The following is a 21,477-nucleotide window of genomic DNA, read 5'->3' as shown; positions in this document are numbered from 1 at the left end:
AACTTATGATTAGAGTTTTACTGATTTCTTTGAAAATATGTAAGAAATTGACTATCAATGCCATTTATAGTATGGAATATAGTTACTTTTCCCATATGCTTGTTTCTTATGGCAGATAACTTAAATGTCATGTGAATATTATGACTGGCAAATATTAGGTCTCTGCAGATCCTTCAACAAAATCTTCCTTTGAATCTGTCATACAAAGCACAATCATCATGTGTGCGCATGCAAAAAAGACACTTCCACCAGAAAAACTGGTGAAATGAAGCAGCAGCACAGGCTGCTGTGGGAACTAGGTTGGCAACTTATTTGGTTATTGGTGCTCATAGGGTAGCAACATTAAATAGTCTAAAGATCTTGGGGATGGGAAGACTATAGACACAAAGAAAGTGTCATGCAAACTCTGCCATTTAATTTGGTTAACTGTGCCATTTAATTTGGTTCCCTGAAAGGACTGTAAATTGAATCCACAGAGTTTACAAAATCCTACATTATTGGCTACCAAAATGATTGATGCTTGTCTAATTCAAATGAGGCAAAAACAAGGAACAGCAAAAAAAGGTAAGTGAATGTTCACTGTGAATAGCTAGCAATATAATATCTTTTTTGTCAGATTAAACCCAGAGAAAATGGTTCTTCTCCTTATGAGTAAAATATCAAATTGATTTGTCCTCTTTCCTCTTTTCTTATGCTCTGTACTTTGATGAGTATGTTCTACGTGTTAAGATTTAAATGCATGTTTTAACTTATACATACTCTATGGTATGTTATAGTATGAGAGAAAAGTCCTGGAAGGACATAATACCAATTTGGTCTTAAGAACACAAGTAACTGCCTGACTGGATCAGATCACACATGAGGAAAACCCTGTGTTTGCTTTAGAGACACCCCGGAGCCCTTGGTTGCAATCTGACAGTGGCACATGCTAATATTCAGAACAAAATGTGGTTCTTAATCGCCTCAGAGAATGAAAATTTTGGGTTTTGTTCCACCATATTTGCCCACCATGGTCATTCTCTAACACTGTATTTCTTCCTGGAATAGAGGGAAAATCAATGGAACCTTTCCCTTCCCTAGAAGGTACTGTACAGATAGGTCCCTAGTCCTCCAGCATGTTTGCAGTTCCTCTGACAAGAGATTACACTACCATGATGATAGCATTGAGAACTGAGGCCTATAAGGACAAAGCAGGAAAAAGGTACAGTAGGTTTGGGATCATTTGGGTGTATAATGGTAGTGAAACCAAGCTCTATGAATCCAACCAGTTCAGAACTATATTTACAACAACTGCTGGCCAGATACCACTGGAAAGCTAACAAGCATAGGGAAGAATCACTGCCATGTTCTATTGTTTGCTCAAGCATTCAGCAATTTAGCTTCCCTGCCTCTAATAGGGAAACTCCATCTAGCATGTCACTGCCTCATCTATTTTAAGACCACTGAAGTAGTAACCTTAATCACATTTTATGGCAATTAACTACATTACTGAATTGAAGTTTAGACTAGTTTAAGCCTCAAGGGTTCTTAGTGCACAGTGGATGGATATACTGTAAAAATGCTTATAGCATAAGATTATCCGTTTTTATCGGTACTGGGGTCAATTGTTTTTGGTTTTCCACACTAAGGCTGCAGTTTTTAAAAAGCTGGCATGTAATTTGTGAACATTTAAGATGTATATACTCAGAAAACATATAAGATGTGATGTCTTAGCTAGTTATTTTCTTAATAGACTGTCTTTGTCTATTTCTCTTGATCTTCTGTTATATGTGTCAGTCAAATGTTTTAAGCCTTCATTGGAATGACTATCCCAAAAAATTGCATCTGAAAGCTATTAATGTCTTGTAACTGAAACAAAACTAGCATACATATTAATTATTTTATCACCTCATTACACACCCATATTCTGTAGAAACCTTACAGGTGGGAGAGGATCACATTTGTGGCAGCTACATTCCTTTTGTTCCTGTTGGCATGTTTCATCACCTGAATAAATGTTCCATGTTCTGAGCAAATTAGGATCGAGTTCTACATTATGCATCTTAAGGATTTAATAAATACTAAGTCAGCTAATGTATACATGATTCAGCTTTGTTTAAACCGAAGACTGATCTCAGCTGATTCATTTCTATGAAAGCTCATGGAACAATTCATGTGTTAAGTCTCCAAGGTTCAGAGAGCCTGTCATTTTGCTTTAGGAGGCTCACATTGCATCCTTTTTGGAATTTTATTCCTATGTCCTGTTAAAACAGAAATTCCAGCTGCAAGGTACACTCTAGTGTCCAGAAAAAAAGAAAACAAAATCACTTTTGCTAAAGTGAAATATCAACCTAAATGAGATTTGCACATAAAATAGAGTTTATAGATCAAGAAAGCCTTTTCTAACTGAATGCATGGACAGTTTAGGATTGGAAGAGAGCAAGAAAGAGCTCATACACCAAGAAGAGCCGAGAATATTTTCCTATACCCTTACCTGGTTTTCTTTCCTCCCCTCACTGCTGCTCCCTTCGGTAATCACTTCTTTCATGTGGAGATAGCCAAGAGCCTGACTTGGAGAACCTTTATATATAAGCCTCTTCTTTTGTTGGCAGGAGGAATATCCTGCTGAATGACTGCAGCCAATAGTAAGCCATACACACACTCACAAACACATACACATATCGAGTACAGAGAAATGCAGGTGAAGAGCTGATGGCAAATCTGGGCTGGATTTTTTAAGCAATTGGGATATTATTTCTTTTAGTAGAAATTCAGTATAAGAAAAAAAAAAACTGTGCAGGAAATGTGAAAAACATGGACTGGATTTTTGCTCCTTAAATACAGCTACACATGTATGCATTTTTAAAAATCTTAACATTTACATGGAAGTGATAACTAGCTGATATTTTATTCATGACATTTCATTTCAGATTAGAAGATTTCGTTACAATCAAAAGCAACAATTCCAATATCTGAGTCCAATATTTCATTGTTTTAGTCCAACACATCTGGAGGACATCAGGTTGGGAAAGCTGACTTAGAAGCATTGTGGAAATTGATATTTTTCCTATATTTCTGAAGTGATTAATTTTGAGTGGCTAAAAACAAGAGAGCCAGTTTGGTGTAGTGGTTGAGGCATCAGGCTAGAAACTGGGAGACCATGAGTTTTAATTCTGCCTTAGGCACAAAAACCAGCTGGGTGACCTTGGGCCAGTCCCTCTCTCTCAGCCCTAGAAGGAGGCAATGGCAAACCACTTCTGAAAAATCTTGCCAAGAAAATTGCAAGGGACTAGTCCAGGCAGTCTCCAGGAGTCAAAAATGGACTCAAAGGTACAAAAAAGGCATTAGAAGACAGGTATCCCTTTCTGAGTTCTTGTTAACCAGTAGAATCAATATACTCTTTCTGTTAAAATAAGTGCTGAGTGCATTATTCCAGAAGAAATAAGCACAGGAAGTAGAAATGAATCAGAAATGTTTTGTGTTCAGCCAATGCTCTTTGCTGTGGGAACAGGGGATTTATTAAGTACACAAGATTACCCCTGTTGCAATGCCTTCTCTGTAATATTGGACTCCAATATTGAATGTGTTGTTTTTGATTGCAGAAAAATTGGAATGTCATCACTGAGTTATCAGTTAGGCTTCATTTCTTATATAAATACACAACTAAAGAATTTAAAAGAATGAATGCATACATGCACTATATTTGAGGACAAAAATCCAGTCCATGTCTTTTACTTTGCCTGAACTGTTTTTTTCTTATACAGAATTTCATAAATCCCAACAAGTATGGCCAAAAGATGTGTGCTTGTGATGAAATACCACCAAAAAAGAAAAAAAGAAAAAAGAAAAGGAAAGTGAAAAGCACCTCTTATATAAAAGGTAGAATAATCTTCCATTATTAAATAGCTAACATTCAGATTTTTTTTTTAATCCGTTTAATCATGTCCGATTCTTGGGGATTGCCTGGACAAGTCCCTGCAGTTTTCTTGGCAAGGTTTTTCAAAAGTGGCTTGCCGTCGCCTCCTTCCTAGGGCTGAGAGAGAATGACTGGCCCAGGGTCACCCAGCTGGCTTTGTGCTCAAGGCAGGACTAGAACTCACATGGTTTCCTGGTTTCTAGCCTGATGCCTTAACCACTGCACCAGACTGGCTCTCCAACATTCAGAATACAGTCCACTTATATGTGAATCAAATAGCCTCAATGCAGTTAAAACCATGGTCCTAACTTGATCTCCCCCCACAAGTGCTATTTAAAAACTGGAAAGTGGCAGATAATTAGTTCAAGTATATATTTTAACACATTGTTCCCCAACTACTGAATATATGGAGCAATAAAGGAATGTTTAAGATAATAATATTTATTTTTGTTATTATGAGTTTAGTTTATTTGTAAGTTTCTTTAAAAACTTGCTGATAATAATAAACATATCCAAATAGCACTGTACTTTTAGCTGGTTGGTGAGTTTACTAAGCAATATGCTCAAAAAAAACCCTATACACCTGTTGTTAGAGTATTGAATGTAAGTGGAGGGTGACATGAAAAAGGGACAGCCTGGTTAGATGTTTTGAATGGGATCTGAGAAAAAGAATAATTAAATTAAATTAAAGAGACAAGTTCGGAACCTAGCTCCACTTTGTGAAGGAAATATTAGGAAGGATATTATTACTTGAGGTAAGAGTTTCACATGAAATACTTGACCCAGTTCTATTATCTGGGGCAATCTATATGGTAAGGGTAATCTCCACTCAAACTAAATGACTATGGATAATAGAGTTTGATTCCACGTGAGATCAGATTTTGAGACATTACTCCACTTTATTAGCATTCATAATGAACTGTCATCTTGATAGTAGATAGGGGTTTCTGTTACAGATTATTACATTTATTGCTTCAAATTATATATTACTCAAGGCAGTTAGTAGCTAAAATAAAATATAGGCATTTTAAGAAAATGTTTTTTTTAAAATAACCAACATTATTACTAGTACAACTCTAAAGTTCACCTCAACAGGAAGACCTAACCTCCTTTTCTAAAAGCAGAAACAGTAGGGAATAGCTTCAGAGTGAAGCAGGAGAATAGCCTCATATAGCTCGCCCAATTATTATCAGAAACATCACAATTTTTTAAAAAGTTACATGGAATATTTTAATAGTTATTTTTTGCTTTCAATAAATTTATGATCTGGCATTAAAAAGCCTGCTACAGATTTTGAACAAGATTTCAGGTCCCTAATTTATATCATGAACTAGGGCTATGCAAGGCATCTGGAAACATTATTTCATCATAAAGTATGTGAGTGTAAGGAAGGTTCCCTCTCTAAGTGTTACAGCAACTACATCCTTTGTAAGGCCGGTGTGTGTGTGGGTGCTTCGTAGTCTGCCTCTGGCTGTCTGGAAGTAGTTGTCCATGTACAGACCATGCTTCTGATGAAATCACCAGTGAAATGAAGGGGCTGTGCATGTAGGCACACATACACACATGTAGACAACTGGGAACAGTCTTCAAGGCAACCATGCCAGCCTTACAAAGCAGGTACCTGCTTTAATGCTTTGAAGAGGAGCTTCACTTCCACCAGAACACTTTGCAAAAGGATTCTTTCAATTGCTGTACATACAGGTACTGGGAACTAACATCCTATGATCTTGTGATGATTGTACAGGTAAGAGAACAACCAAAAATATGCCCTGGAGATACACAAAGCTGCTACCATGGCATGCTAAGACACAGGACAACCCCAAAGGTGGGAGATTTCTTTAGAAACTCAGGATATGAGGAGAGTCATGTCATTCTGTGTTAATCTATGGTAAGAAAGAGTCTGAGAGTACCTTTTCAGATTCAGATTAACACATATTTATTATTTGAAGGCTTATGCCTCTTAATAAAATGTGTTAATCTGACAAAGGGCTACCAGTCACCTTCTGGTTCTTAGAAACTCAGGTCCACAATCTTAAATGCTTGGAGGAAAGTCAGGATACAAATGTAATGAATTAAATAAGCTCACTCAAGTAGAACATTAACAACTAAAAGTAAGAATATAAAAATAACAGCAATTTTCACATATGTTGTATACACCTGCTGAGCTACTGCTTTGCAAATTACTAGCTGACAGATTCATCAATCAATATTCCTATTTACAAGCTCTAATGACCCCTTCAGTGGTCTCCATTTCTATCTCCCTGGCAACATAGTTAACAACAGACCTTGGATACTTTCTCCCCTTGAAAGAGGGGAGAAACTGCATTCTTATATCTGAGAGGGAGATATACTGTATATATATAATTTTTTCTTTAAGGATGCTTTTATTTTTCATTTGTTAGGTTGCTATTATGCTTGTAATCTAAGAACCCAATCTTAAGGCTGATAGCCAGAGATGGTAAGAGTGAAGCATAGAGGCTCTCTGCCAGTTTGTATGGGGAGACAGAAGCATCCCTGGGCATAAGGACAGTGGCTGCCAGCAGTTCAGCTCATGACAGCAGTCAGTACAGACCAAACTGAAGCATTCTATGGTTAGGCAGGAAGGTCCAGATTTAGATCTGCTGGCTATCAAACTGTTTCTCTCTCCCCCAAAAGGGGTAATGACTAAATGACTTCCCTGTTGCTGCCATAGGGGAAGAGGATTGAAAATGCCAGCAGGGCCGGGGATGAGATGGCAGACCTGCTGGGTAGCTCTTTCCCAGCCCCTCTTGGGACTGCTCTGTATATTGGTCTACTTCATTCTCCTTCCGAAGTTCCACAGTGGTGGAGACTGGAATGAGTTAACTGTGGCTCCTAAGACAATGATCCACCTCTATAGGAAACTGACGAGATTAATTATTTATGTGACCTCTGGCATCAAAAGCTTAAATGTCCTAACTTCAATCATAACACTCTTCTGGTAAATCAGTGAAGGGTTTCTTTAAATAATGTGAAATAAGATTCCTATGATCTTAAAGTAAGGTTAAGACAATAACAGCAACAACATTTGAGATAATGTTTAATTACCTTGCGGTCATTTTGCTATTGAATATGAAACTCAGAAATCAGAACATTAGCTTATATGGAAAAACTTGTCATATTATTGCCACATTTTTGGACTGAAATGAACAGGAAAAGTTGTTTCTATTATAAAATTTGCATATTTTCTTCTTGGGTATATCTGTAGCATTTGGATTTCACCGAGATATCTATGAAATAATGGACTTTCTGGCATGGGGGTTGGCTGTTATGTTAGTTTAGTTTTAACCTGAGGTCACTCTTAACCCAATGGCCTCCTGTATGTTGTATTATCAAACATCTACTGCATGAAATGAATCAATTAAATAATTATCAGTTATTTAATATTTCAGCTTGGAATATTCTAAACCATTAATATATCTAACTAGGAGTAGAATTCATTTTGTTTTGAATGCCAGGTAGATGGATTGAAGAGGATATGACGAGGCATCAATAATTCCCAGATCTTCAAAAATGATTTCACCTGAGATAACAAACCATTAAAAATAGTTTCTGTTTTAGAACTGATTGTTGCTCATCTTTTCTCCGAGGGTTCAAGGCAGCATGCATAGTGCTTTTCCCACAACAGCCCTGTGAGTTAAGTGGTCTAAGAGAGGATGTCTGGCCCAAAGTCATTCAGTTAAGAATCCTTAACAACAGTTCAGGATTTGAACTTCTAAGTCCAATATTTTATCAGTTACAAAATACTGCTGGTTGATTAATTCTTCTCTTATGAAAAACTATCATCTCATTTCTAGCACCTCATACACAACATTAATTTAGATGTAGAATTAATTTCTGTGATAGGACTGAGATAATTGGAAAAAAGCATTTGGCTGAAAGAAGATAGGAAATTACTATGAGACGGTATGGATTTTTCCCCCCAGGAAAACCACATTTCACACAGTGCTATAAGTCAATTATGAATTATCACAACTTTTACACAGCACAGATTGTTCCAGGACCAATCTGCTATTCTTAATTCTAATGAGTTGTTACATGTGTTCTTACATGCTCTGACTAACCTGGCCTCAAAATCACATAAGAAGAGAGAGAAAGAGAAAATCAGGAGTCTGGTAGCAGACTTTTCTGATTCCTATTTTTTTGCCACCATAGACTAACACAGCAATCTCACTACACACACACAAACACACACACAAACACACACACACACAGACTTCTTTTTAATGTTCAGAAAGATCCAGTAGGCATGAACAAGGATGCAGTAAAATAGAAAAAATGATAAGCCTTCTTAAGTGAGGGCTAGACAAGCCTTAAAACATGAATTTGTTTTCCAGTTCTCAGTCTAGGAATGCTTTAGGATTCCCTTTGTGAAGTTTCTTTATTTATTTGGGCTTCAATCCTGCTAATTTCCCATAGGATCTAAGTAGCTTACAGGATACCATAAGGTTAGTTTTTTTAAAAAGTGAATAAAGCTCATTCCACAAATCATGATAATGCCATCTTGCAATGATAGGCTAAACATCCATATCCTCAAATGCCTTCCTTAAGAACCAGGTCTTTACAGCCCTTCAGAAGCCCAATAAGGTGGAGGAGGCCTGGGAAAGCTTGGAAAATGGAGGAAAATGGAGATTATAGGAACCCACTCTCCTTTCTTATATCCCCAGACACAGCTCAGCTAATGGAATATGTTTTATCTGCATGTTTTATTCTTTTTTTACATCTTTTTACATCTGATCCTTTAAGCAGCTCCACACTCTGAATTTGTTAACTTCTAAATGAATGTAATGTCTTATGAGCACTCAACCAAGATGACCCTCTACCTAACCTCCAGACTCTAGATGAGCTCTGGCAAAGTAAATGAAGAATTGATGGGAACATTTATAACTAAGATGTGTATTAGAAGTTCTTAAAAATTATATCTGCTGGGAACAAGAGCAGGATATATTTTTGACAACTCCTACTCAATTCATTGGTGCCTTAATCCTTTCCAATGACTTGTTTTGTTGAAGCACCAGTGGAGTTCTCTTGAATTAAAACATGGCGTTATATACTTTTATTCACTTTTCTTACTCCATAGACAGAGAAATTCTCATTGACGTGCAGTGATAAAATATGTGGAATCAGTCTAGAAATAATTGGGCACTTGGTTGATTTGAGTTGCTGGGAGTCTCTTAATAAGAAGGAAAATGTTACTTTGTTTTGATTGGATGCTCTGCTAAGTAATTTCTGAAGAAATTCATGTAGTGAAAATCAGACTGAATTTCAAGGGCATAACTTTATTATTCTTGTACCAAACCAAGGTCATGTCTTAAACATGTTAATTGGAGGCTTAAATGCTAATACATTTATTTTGAGAAAATAAATATTCAGCAGTTGGTGCCCAATTTGGCAAGCAAGTGAAGTGGTCTTGGCTGAAGTGCTAACTAGCAGTCATCCTTAAAAAGGCAGACTTTCATTTACATTATTATTGAATCTTTAATTATACAAATGCTATTAAATACTATATACAAGGCTGATCATTGAACAATATGATGAAGAATACTACAGCACTGTGATTAGATCTGAAGTGTGTCCTGACAAATAAAGTCCTCTCAGTTAATTCCATCTATCACTCTATATTGATCTCAGCATCCAACACTGATTTTTAACCTTCATTCTGATAAGTAGGCAGTGACAGCATTCAAGAGACAGAAAAAAAAAGCACTAGAATCCTCTGACACAGGTCACTATATATATTGCACTTTCTTAATGCTTATTTGTATGGTCCACTTTATAAAACTGCCAGAGTCACAATGGTGGACTGGGTGGGCATATAAGTTAAATAAATAAATAAAGCTACTACTGCTGGCAGGCAAGGCAGGTGACTCACAGCAGCCTCGCCATTGCCCAGAGGGCAAGGCATTCTCCAAATGCTGACAAAGGCTGATCACACAATCAGACTGGGGACAAATAACGTGCACAAATATCTAGAATAAAAGGACAATACAGAAGAAAATGAGCAGTGGTTTCAACATGTCCAGTTCTGCATGGGGAAAGCCGATCAATAAGAGGATTTTTTTAAATACCTCCTACAGCTGTAAGCAAAACGTTAAATCATGCTAATGTCATAGCCTGCCTATATTTGGGTATTTCAACCTGCCTTTAAGTATCTGGCCAGAGTAAGGAAAAAGGGTGAGCATCCAGATAGACCTTGACTGGCACATAGGATTGTGCTTCCTGGCTTTTTATATCTATTATTTCTGCCATATCTTGGCTTTGGCTTGATCATAAGGCTAGCATGGCTTCCAGAGAGTAGCCACAATTATTCAGCTTATATAAGATGGAGCTTTTGCATTTGCTGATAACTTATCAGAGATCAAAGGACCAGACTAGTAGGGTAGAAGACTGTTTGTACCCAACAATTCAGAGTATTGAGTCACATCATTGTGTCAATTTGAGTACTGTACACTAGTTTCCAGCAGGAGAATGACATTATATACTGTACCACATCTACACTATAGATGTGAAACAAATCTGTATTGCAATCAGATTTGTAATGACTGGGATCGATAGGAATAGCTTCAATAGCAGCCCTTCAGAAGCTGGAAACAAGTGATGCTATTATCATTGGTTGAATTTGATGGTAACTGCTTTGACCCTAATTGCGGTACAGATTAGTTTCACATCTACAGTGTAGATGTAGTGCAGTGTCTAATGTTATTCTCTGGCTGGAAGTTAGTGTACTCAAACAAGATAGAATGATGTGCCAGGATCTAGACTCCATTGAGTGCAGCTGAATGTGCCTTGGACCCTGAAGGCCCTAAGCAATGGCATCAGACATTCTTACCCCTCTCCCGATGCCAACTATTTTGTGACACATTAATTGACAACACCAAAGGACTATACAGTTTTTCAACATTCCAGTAGAGCATCTACTTACTTATCTAGCATCTGAGACCTCTTTTTCAGGAATTAGCATTGGTACATCCAATCTCTTTTGTTTTCTGTGGTGTGTTTTTTTTTTTTTTGCAACTATCATCTTAGCCTCATGTTTTCTCATGAGTATGCTTGGGTTCCTAAAGTTCTTGTGTTTTGTGGAGCATTTCTGGAGAAAGCAACTTTGCCTGACTCTTGAGACATACATTCAACCTTGTCCTCATGCCACTCACTGGCATTTCAACTCACTGCCAGAATTAGATACCAATTCAGGAACTTCATAGCTGCATTTTAACAAAAACTAAGGAGTAAGAAAACCTAAGTACAGCTCTCCCAAGTTATCATTTACTGGTATTAGAATTGTGATAAATATTATACTTGCATTTGACCCATGATTTTCTTAAACAGATGAGAGTGCTTTACCAATCATATTTCAAAAAGGTTACAGAGATAATTTAGATATCTCTGCTTTCACTTAATTTAATGAAGAATATGAAGTGCATCCATGAAATGCATTTCAAATAATTTACATTTTTCTTTTGATGTTTTTGTTGTACAAACTTATACAAAATCAAACTTGGCAAAAGTCACCACCACCACCACTGATTTGCAATTTCAAGCCAGAAGACCTGGACACATTCTGGGGAAAAGGGTATAGGAAACAGCCGGTGGAAAGAAATGGGGCTGTTGTTTCTTGCCAGCTTTATATTTCCATAAAATTTCTCCTAAACCCACACAGGCATTCTACACATGGTTGGACAAATGCTTTCCAGCCCCTGCTTCAATAGATTTGCAATGGAAAAAGATAGTTGTCCCACTCCCCACCCCACCAATAAAGGATGGAGCAAAATTAATGGCTTTTTTTTTTCCTCCTGTCCTGCAGCAGGGTTCTGAAAATAATGGGGTGGTTCATTGTCTCTGGCTCAGTAATATGATTGGTTTGCCAAACGATTAAGTCTAAGTCTGAAGCAGGCCTTTTGAAGATATGAAGGATGTAAGACAAATCACTATAAGAAAAACTGAAATAATTGATTTTTCTATCTGATCATATATGGGACTCATATCAAAGAAGCAATTGACACACACACACACACACACACACACACACACACACACAGAGCAATTGGGAGTTTAAATTCTGGATGACTTACAGTTTAAAAAAAAAGGAGTATATAAAAAGGTTAGTTGAATAACCTACTGATTAATGCTAACATCCATATACACATAAATAAGCAATTTCTGAAATGCGTTTTTACCTATTACTTTTCCTAGAAAGAGTGACTTCAGTGAGCTGAACTGAAGGCTTGATGATCCTGGTAAGGTATAGCTTGCTGGGGGATAAAGGTCCAGCTGGAGAAACATGAAAACAAGGATGTCAAACTTTGAAGATTGCAGGCTAACAAAGTTACTGAATCAGATCTTCCTGGATATTACATTGCTCTGCTTTCAGATATTCTTGTTTCATCCCTGATAAGCAGTGTACCACAGGCAGCACCCTAGGGAATCAAGGTCAGGGCATTCTTTTGAAAAGGAGCCTTCAGAATATGGTGTCACATTCAGTTCCACACCACCTCAAATTCACATGGTCACATAAATCCAAAAAAAAACCCCAGGAAGCTGATACCACCTTTTCTGACTAATAAATGTTATTAAAAAGCATAGCTTTCATGAGCTGCCATCATACACTAACACAGCTCTCCTTCTGTAAGATCCACAATAATTTCTAATATCCATTGAGTTAGAAACTGAAATGGCAAATTTAGAAATGAGAGGCATTTAATTTTCCACCATTTCTGGTAGAAGTAACCAGATTGCAAAAGAAGCCTATTCAGATTTGATGCAGATCCAAATGGTAAATTTTGATACCAAAATTTGCTAAGACTGAAATGAGAGTAAGAGAAAAAAGAGAGCATTCCTGAGCATTCAGCTTCAATTTTTGTTTTGAACAGAAACACATTTGGATTTCTTTGTTAAAAAAATCAAAAACACCCCACAAGGATGTAAATTTCACAGCCCAATAAATTTTGGCATGCTGTTACAAGTAGTAATGATCAAGTAGAAGAGCTGCCAAAATTCCATGTTAATTATGAGCTATATATAGCATAAATGAGGTACATTTCTATGCAACCTTTCAGTGCTTACATTGACACTTTTAGTTAGTTAGTTAGCTGTTTTATATGATAGTATTCAGACGTTCTTGGCCAAGTGCTACAAATGGCAAATGCCTCAAACAAAGAAGAAAATTAATGGCAAATACATACCTTGGCTACAAAACTTCAAAATACAATATTAAAAGTACAGAGCATTTGGGAACTGATTCTGATTCTATGACATGATATGCAGTATACTATTATAGTAGAAATTAATCTGGTAAAAAAAAGTGATCAGATGGTCAAGATCATTAAAAAAAAAGATAAAGGTTATCTTTGTTACAGACCATCAGAGATGGTTTATTATGGTGTACTGGGGCGATACCACAAGCAAGTCTCTCTACTGGAGTTACAGGAATATCACTGTGCTTAAGTAGGTATATATTATTTCCCACCATTACAGGAATGTGGAAGGAAATAGTAATTTCCATGAAACACAGACACTAGTAGTCAGTATATATGGAGGATTAATACGCACATCATAGATCTCACAGGCTCACAAGTTCAGGAGAAAAAATAATGGTGTCTCCATATGAAATGGCTGCCAGACTCAACAGTTCTGGGAAAATGCAGCACTCAAAGAGTGTGATTGATTGGCCTGGAAATGCAGAAGTTTTTGTTTTGCAGGCAGGAGTCTTTCTAAAGGTTATGATATGCTGCCATCTAGTGGCCATGAAGCAGTAAACCAATAGAAGGGGAAGATTTGCACTGCTCCCATTCTTGGTATAGCTTTTTCTAATAGACCTAAGAGCATAACTAACAATAACAAAAACATGATATGGGTTTGTTATTTGCAGAGCAATGGAATTTAATGGCCACCAATAATAAGACATTTTATTGTACACTATTAGGAGTCTTCAGAGTGGTATAAAATGGTTAATAAGTAAATAAAAATATTCAATTATAGTTTGAGATTTTAATTATATTTTCTCAAAAGAGACAGGATCCAGGAAAAATCTGTAATTGAAAATATTTAAGAACACAATGAATATGTAATACTTGAGACTTAGAAACTCCTTTGGGAGGAATTTCTAAATATATGCTATTACTATAAAAAGTAGTAAATTTAGTACCACTCTAAATTCAGTACTATTGCAGACATGGCAGTGTCTCTGCACATTATGATTCTGCCTAATAGTCATATTCTTGTAGGAAAGGTGGGATTTAAACCTAACAAATGAGTAATAAATATCATATTTCTTTTAAATAAAATCTGACATGGGGCACGGTAAGGATGATCACATTTACCTTTCAGAAAAGAGGAAAGAGGCTGGAGAGGGGCTAGTTCCATATAAAATAAAGCAAAATAAAACAAGTGCTCAGAAGCTCCTCACAGTTCTCGGTGTTAAATATTAAGGCTTTTTAAAAATGATTATGGCATATAATGTTAAAAAATTAAAATTTTAATTAAAAATCAGGCTTCTCCAAGGCCTGTAGAATAAATAAACCCACAAACTTCATTTCTTCTTTGATATTCAGTTGTACTGTGATGCAATTATAAACATAACAGAGGAGAACTCTTGTGTGAAAAAAAATGATAGGAAACAAGTAACAATAATTCATTGATCAATATTCTTTATCATCTGTTTCAAAAATGGAATAAATGTTTCATATATATATTTCATTCATAGATCGCTTATGGTTTCCCCACCTTTTGTCTGCATTTTATCTGTTAATTTGCATTTTCTCAGGATATTTAATATGTAGCAGTGATGCTGTATTCAGCCCCATCCCCCATAAAAGTCATTGCTATGCATTTACCTGGAGAACTATGTCCTTTCCCACCCGTGTGATATTCACACTGTGTGGCTGTCCATTTGACACATTCCTGTGATCTACATTGATGTTGTATGGCTCTTTAGCACCTCCAAGTTTGTATCGAACCTGTAAATTTCCTACAAAATGAAGTATTAAATAATTGAGTAGTTTTTATTTCATTCTTAGATTATTCCATTAAAAATCCTACTTCTACATTTTCACACCCTTCACCATTATAGAATATTATGTAAAGTTAACCTCAAGCATGCTCAACTGCTGATAACTGCATCCATGCAGGTTTTATTTTTTTGGCTGCCTTATAGAAGTGGTTTGCCCACATGTTCTAAAAATTTGTTCATGTGTTCTAAAAATTCTAGATTTTTTCTAAATTCTAGTCTTGGAATTCCAAGGTTGTCTCCCATCTGAATATTAAGCAGGGCCAATGCTTCTTAGCTTCTGATATCAGGCAAGACTGGCATTGTCCTGTCACCTGCTGATTGTTACAGTAAGTTGAAATCCAAGGGATATTTTATATTCCACAAAACCAGGGTGTGGGAATTCAGCAGGGAACAATAGGCAACTAGGGGTCCCTATTGGGTGCTTCTGTCCTGTATACAAAACATGTTCTCAAAAATCACTTTTTAGTACCATCAAACATTTTGTTGTACAATAGAGATGCAATATGTGCAGGAAAAAAGAAGGGCAAATTACTTACCAGATGGATTCACCAGCACTGCCATGTAGTCCTGAGAATAAGAACTGATGTACAGCAGGATACAAGGAGCTTTGCTAGTGCTGAAGCTAAAACTGATCTCTTCTTTATTGAGACTCAGATCTTGTACAGAGTTCTCTGATTCTTTGGAGCTCAAGAGAGTTCTGCTCCCTGAATCCTTCACATTGTTTCCTACAGATGAAAAATTATACCGGAGCCACATCCCCTCTTCAAAAAAGGCTCCAACATCTGGTGGAAGGAGAAACAGAGAATATTAAAATAGAATGGCATATTTGGATGAGCGTATGATATAGGCATTGCTTTTAGAGATACAGGCAAGTGTGATTCACAGCTTCATACATTACACTGCCATGGATTGGTATTTTTCTCTTCCCTCCCATCACAAACCATTTTACCTGCAGATTACATCGTGGCTTAATGTCATGTTCACCGTTTCAATGTGCTTGGTACATCGTAACGTTTCGCATGTCATTAGCCTGATACGTGTTTGATCTCAGAAGGGAGGAAGATTCCTCTTCGGGGAGTTCTTATCTGTTGGCTGCTGGGTTGGAATGTATTTGGGTTATCTCATGTATTCAAGGTTGCTTTCCCAGGATGTGTAGAAAACGGTTACCAGCACCTGGGAGGGGGGTGGTTGCTATGGCCGGTAGGGGGGAGGGATTACATTTGGAGCCGAGGGTTTTTAGTTTGTATTTGGCACGCTTTTAGTCATTCTCAGCTTTCTCTGTAACTGTCATAATTTCCCTAATAAATCAGATTTCATTTAAGTAACCTCTTGTGAGTCTGAGTGTTTGGGATAGGCAACCATTACATAAAGCTGAGAATCCAAAACTTCAAACCCCGCTGGCCCCTATCCAGGAAAGGACAAGTTTGTCCGATCCTGTGAGGGAGAGTGCTGGCGATGACCGATCCAGATGTGCTACTCGTGGAGAGTGAGGGGTCGAGTGAGGGAGAGCCCGATTCTACCATGATGCACCCCGACAGAGCCCCCCTGGGAGAACTCTCAGCGATTCAAAAGGAGGCGAGCTCGGGGTCTGAAGGCGAAGCTACAGGCATGAAGACTGCACCAGAGACCACGGTCACGACCCCGGGCGAGCTGGTCACCTGGGACGACAGTCGGGGGGACTTCTTGGAGGCGAGGGGCTCGTCCTGGAGGCAGAGATACCCGCTGTCGCCAACGGTGGTACAGGTGCTGCCGAGGGGGGACTCCCCCACTCCAGACCGAATCCAGGTGCTAGAGTCGAAGATGGACTCTCTGGAGCTCATTCTGCAGAAAATGAGCATGGACCTGAGTTTGCTGAAAGAGGTACGGGAGGGGTCAAGCCAGCGGCATTCCACCCCTTCCTCCCAGGCACAGTCCCCAGAACGGAGAAGGGGAGCTCGCCCAAAAGAGGGGGATCTGGCTCCCAGGGTGGAACTAGCGTCACCGTCCGTCCCTGGGCGGAGGCGGACGGGACCTGTCAGAGCAGCTGACCCGCCAGTGGGGGGACGCAGCCCGTCGGGCGGAGGATTGAGGGACTTCTCTGTCAAGTTCGACGGAGACCCGACAAAACTCTCATTCTTCCTGACGAATGCCAAGGCGTACATGGAAGAGTGGGGGTCGCTTTTTCGATTGGAAAAAGCGAAAATCATCACCATTGCCACCAAGCTTAAGGGGCGGGCAGTGGACTGGTATGTACAGATGTGCCAGTCGGAAGCCCCTGAACTGGAGAAATTCGACGAATTCCTCTGGGCTCTACAGCATCATTTCGAGGATCTACTAGCGAAGGAGCGGGCGAAGCGTGCCTTGAAAGAACTCAAGCAGGGATCGAGAACTGTGGCTGACTACACGCTGGAATTTAAAGCGCTAGCAGGGAAGGTGGAAGATTGGTTGCAGGCAACTGTCATAGAGCTGTTCAAAGATGGTTTAAACACCGAAGTGCTGCGCTGGTCGCTGGGGCGAGATGACCCTGACAGTTTGTACGGGTGGATCCAGCTCGCTGGAAAGGCTGAGCATGCCCACAAGGTGTTTGCGCAGAGACGAGCAACAAAATCAGGGTGAGATGGCAAGCCCACCCACCCCTCGGGCTCCTTTGGCCAATCTGGACAACGTTCCTGGGAAGTGGAGAAGGAGCGGCGTTACGCGAAGGGGCAGTGCCTGCGCTGTGGCAAGGAGGGGCACCATGCGGCGGCGTGCCCGAGGGTGAAGGGTGAGGACCGGCAGGGGAAATCGACTGCGAAGTCCCCTTCTCTACCAAGGAAAATGAAAGCAGCTGTGGCCGACATCGAGCTGGAAAGCGTGCCGTTCTATGGGGATGAGGGTGAACCAGAATTGCTACAGCCGGCAGGAAATGCCAGCCACCTGCTCTAAAGGGTGCTGCAGGGCAGGTGGTAGAAGAGGGGCGCGAGCCGGTATCGGTGAGTGGCAACTATCGCATTCTCACTGTGAAAATAAAATTGGGATCCCGTTCAAAGACGATAGAAGTGTGGGCGATGATCGATTCTGGGTGCTCACGGTGCTTAATGCATCCCGACGTGGTAGCTGCCTTGGAGTTACCCACCTTTCCATTGCAACGACCCATTGCTTTCACCCAATTGGACGGGTCCATGGCCGGGGGCAAACTGGTCACGCATTTTACCGGTTTGGTAGCCTTGCAGATGGGTAGCCACCGGGAAGGGTTGTCATTTGTAGTGGCTCTGGTGGGGGGTCCTTTGGTGGTTTTGGGTGTCCCATGGTTGGTCCAGCAGAATCCTCAGATAAATTGGGTCTATCGAACTGTAACCTTTAGGGACGGATTTTACCAAGCACCAGAGGGAACTGAAGCCCCAGAGGAGGTGGTGGGGGTAGCGGCAGCTGCGACTCCGCAGTACCCAACCCCTCCTCTTGAAGGTCTACCGGAGGAGTATCAGGTCTTTGCTGATGTGTTTGGGGAGAAAGAAGCGGATCAACTGCCTCCCCATCGGAAAACTGATTGTGCCATTGAGCTGGTGCCTAACACCCAATTGCCTAAGCCAAAGATTTACTCAATGACTCAGAAGGAACTAACTTTGTTAAGGGAGTTTGTGGACAAAAACTTGGCAAGAGGGTTCATTGAACCAGCTAGCTTGCCAGTGGGGGCACCGGTCCTTTTCCGCCCGAAGAAAGATGGGACATTAAGACTCTGTACTGATTTCCGTGGGCTCAATGCAGTCTCAATATCAAATAAATATCCCCTGCCTTTGATAAAAGATATGTTATCACATCTGGCAAAGGGGAAAATTTTCTCAAAACTGGGTTTAAGGGAAGCCTATTACCGTGTGAGGATCCGGGAGGGGGATGAATGGAAAACGGCATTCAATTGCCCGTTGGGAGCTTTTCAATATAAGGTTTTACCCTTTGGTTTGGCTGGGGCTCCTGAGGTGTTTATGCAATTGATCAATGAAGTACTACATGAACATCTGTTTAAAGGGGTATTGGTCTACTTAGATGATGTATTGATTTATACTGAAACTCTGGAAGAACATGTACATTTGGTTAAGCAGGTGCTTCGCAAACTAAGGAAAGCTGAGTTGTATGCCAAACTGTCAAAATGTGCCTTCCATCAAGCACAAATTGATTATCTGGGGTACCGGATCTCAGATAAAGGCATCGAAATGGATCCTGCTAAAATCCAGGCTATCTTAGAATGGGAAAGACCCTGCACCCGTAGGCAACTTCAAAGTTTCCTTGGGTTCAGCAATTACTACAGGTTATTCATAAAGGGGTTCGCTGAAATAACCTTGCCCCTGACTGATTTGCTTCGGACAAAGGGGGTGGGAGAAACCCAGCGGGTAAAAAACCCAGGCGCTCTGCTTAGATGGACTCTGGCTTGTCAGGCAGCGTTCGACAAGCTGAAGGAGTCTTTTACACAGGAACCTATTTTACAACATCCTGACCCCTCCAAGCCTTTTGTTGTTCAGGTGGATGCCTCTGATTATTCTATTGGAGCTCTGTTGTTGCAAGCCAATGGGGCAGGGTGCTTAAAACCATGTGCCTACCTGTCCCGCAAATTCTCTGAGACAGAGAGATGTTGGCATGTGTGGGAAAAGGAGGCTTTTGCAGTTAAAGCAGCTTTGGACTCTTGGCGCCATTTGTTGGAAGGGGCTAATCACCCATTTGAGGTGTGGACTGACCATAAGAACTTGGAAACCCTTAGTACCCCTCGCAAGCTGAGCCCTAAACAAGTTTGCTGGGCTCAGTTCTTTAACCGCTTCAACTTCAAACTGAAGTTTATCCCAGGGAAAAAGAACTTTTTAGCAGACGCGCTGTCCCGGCAACCCCAGGACTCCAGCGCAGCGCCAGAGGTGGTCAGCACGCTGTGGACACAGCCACAACTAGGAATGCCTGCTGTGACCCGCAGCCAAGCCCGTGCGCAGCAGCCAGCCGGCAGTGATTCCGCGCTGCAAGGCACCTTGTCCGTTTCGTCTCAATTGCAACAAAAGTTTCTAAAGGAGCAGAAAACGGACACTTGGTTGCTAGCCAATAGAGACAATGTTACTTTTGATCGGGGATTCGCTTGGAAATCCAACCGTCTCTATGTCCCTGACAGCTTGTGAAAGGAGGTTTTACTCCGTTCGCACGATGATAAGCTTGCTGGGCATTTTGGTTTTGTAAAAACATTGCACCTCGTCCGCTGATAGTTTTGGTGGCCCACATTGAGCAAAGATGTGAAAGATTATGTGGCGTCTTGTTCTGTGTGTGCTATGTCTAAATGTAAAGTGGGAAAGCCTCAAGGCTTGTTGCAACCAGTGGCCAGTCCCGCTTGCCCCTGGGAGGAGGTGTCCATGGATTTTATAGTGGAATTGCCTCCTAGCCAACGAAAAACTGTGATTTGGGTCATAAAAGACTATTTCTCCAAGCAAGCGCATTTTATCCCATGTGTCTCCATTCTTTCAGCACGACAATTGGCCCGCCTATTCCTTGTACATGTGTACCGGTTACACGGATGTCCCTCCCACTTGATTTCAGACAGGGGCACACAATTCACCTCTCAATTTTGGCGGGCATTCTTAAAGCTTTTGGGCACTAAACAGGCATTGTCCACGGCGTGGCATCCTGAGACTGACGGGGCCACAGAGGCGCTAAATTCAACACTGGAGCAATATCTCCGTGCTTTCGTGAATTATCAACAGGACGATTGGGTTGACCTCCTTCCCTTTGCTGAGGTTGCCTACAACAACGCTGTTCATCAAAGCACCGGTCAAACCCCTTTTCGCACCGTACATGGCAGGGAGTTTGTCCCTATCCCTGACTTGCCACAGCCGTCCATCCCGCCTGCCTCGCCGTCCGAATGGGCAACACAGCTGGCGGACTCTTGGCCGGTCATCCAGCAGGCACTAGCGGATGCCCAGTCTGCTTACAAACAGCACGCTGATAAAAAGCGTGCCCCTCACCCTGCGTTTCAAGTGGGTGACATGGTATATCTGTCTACTAAGTTCATCAAGTCCTCTCAACCTTCGAAAAAATTAGCTCCTAAGTTTGTGGGTCCATTTCCTATTGTCGCATAAATCAACCCTGTGACTTTTAAACTTGATTTGCCACATAACTTGAAACGCTTACACCCTGTCTTTCATTGCAGTTTGCTCAAACCCCTTACTCGCTCTGACCGCTGGCATGATCAACCTCCGCCGCCTCCTCCCATTATGATTGACGAGCAACAACACTTTGAAGTAAAAGAAATTCTTGACTCTTGCCGGCTTCGCAACACACTGCAGTACCTAGTTCGCTGGAAACACTTCCCTCACCCTGAGTGGGTGGTCGCTCACGATGTGGCTTCCCCTGTACTTGTTACTCGATTCCATACTGCTTACCCCTCCAAACTGGGTCCTTAGTTTTTTTTAGGGGGGCAGTATGTCATGTTCACCATTTCAATGTGCTTGGTACATCGTAACGTTTCGCATGTCATTAGCCTGATACGTGTTTGATCTCAGAAGGGAGGAAGATTCCGCTTCGGGGAGTTCTTATCTGTTTGCTGCTGGGTTGGAATGTATTTGGGTTATCTCATGTA

General features: G+C 40.4%; 1 protein-coding gene across 1 annotated transcript in view; it reads right to left on the bottom strand.

Moving 5' to 3' along the window:
- The window catches only part of CNTNAP2 (contactin associated protein 2), a 1,282,126-nt gene that overhangs the window by 34,558 nt on the left and 1,226,091 nt on the right, over window positions 1-21,477 (bottom strand). The window contains exons 19-21 of the mRNA XM_063304201.1: window positions 15,455-15,700; window positions 14,743-14,876; window positions 12,088-12,181 (exon numbers count right to left, since the gene is read on the bottom strand). Of these exons, the coding sequence (XP_063160271.1) occupies window positions 12,088-12,181; window positions 14,743-14,876; window positions 15,455-15,700 (474 nt within the window). The remainder of the gene's footprint in view (window positions 1-12,087; window positions 12,182-14,742; window positions 14,877-15,454; window positions 15,701-21,477) is intronic.

This window comes from Candoia aspera, chromosome 4 (genome assembly GCF_035149785.1).
Source record: "Candoia aspera isolate rCanAsp1 chromosome 4, rCanAsp1.hap2, whole genome shotgun sequence".
In the NCBI taxonomy this organism is placed as follows: Eukaryota; Metazoa; Chordata; class Lepidosauria; order Squamata; family Boidae; genus Candoia; species Candoia aspera.
The sequence above is the reverse complement of the archived record's forward strand: the minus strand, read 5'-3'. Positions and strand labels throughout refer to the sequence as shown.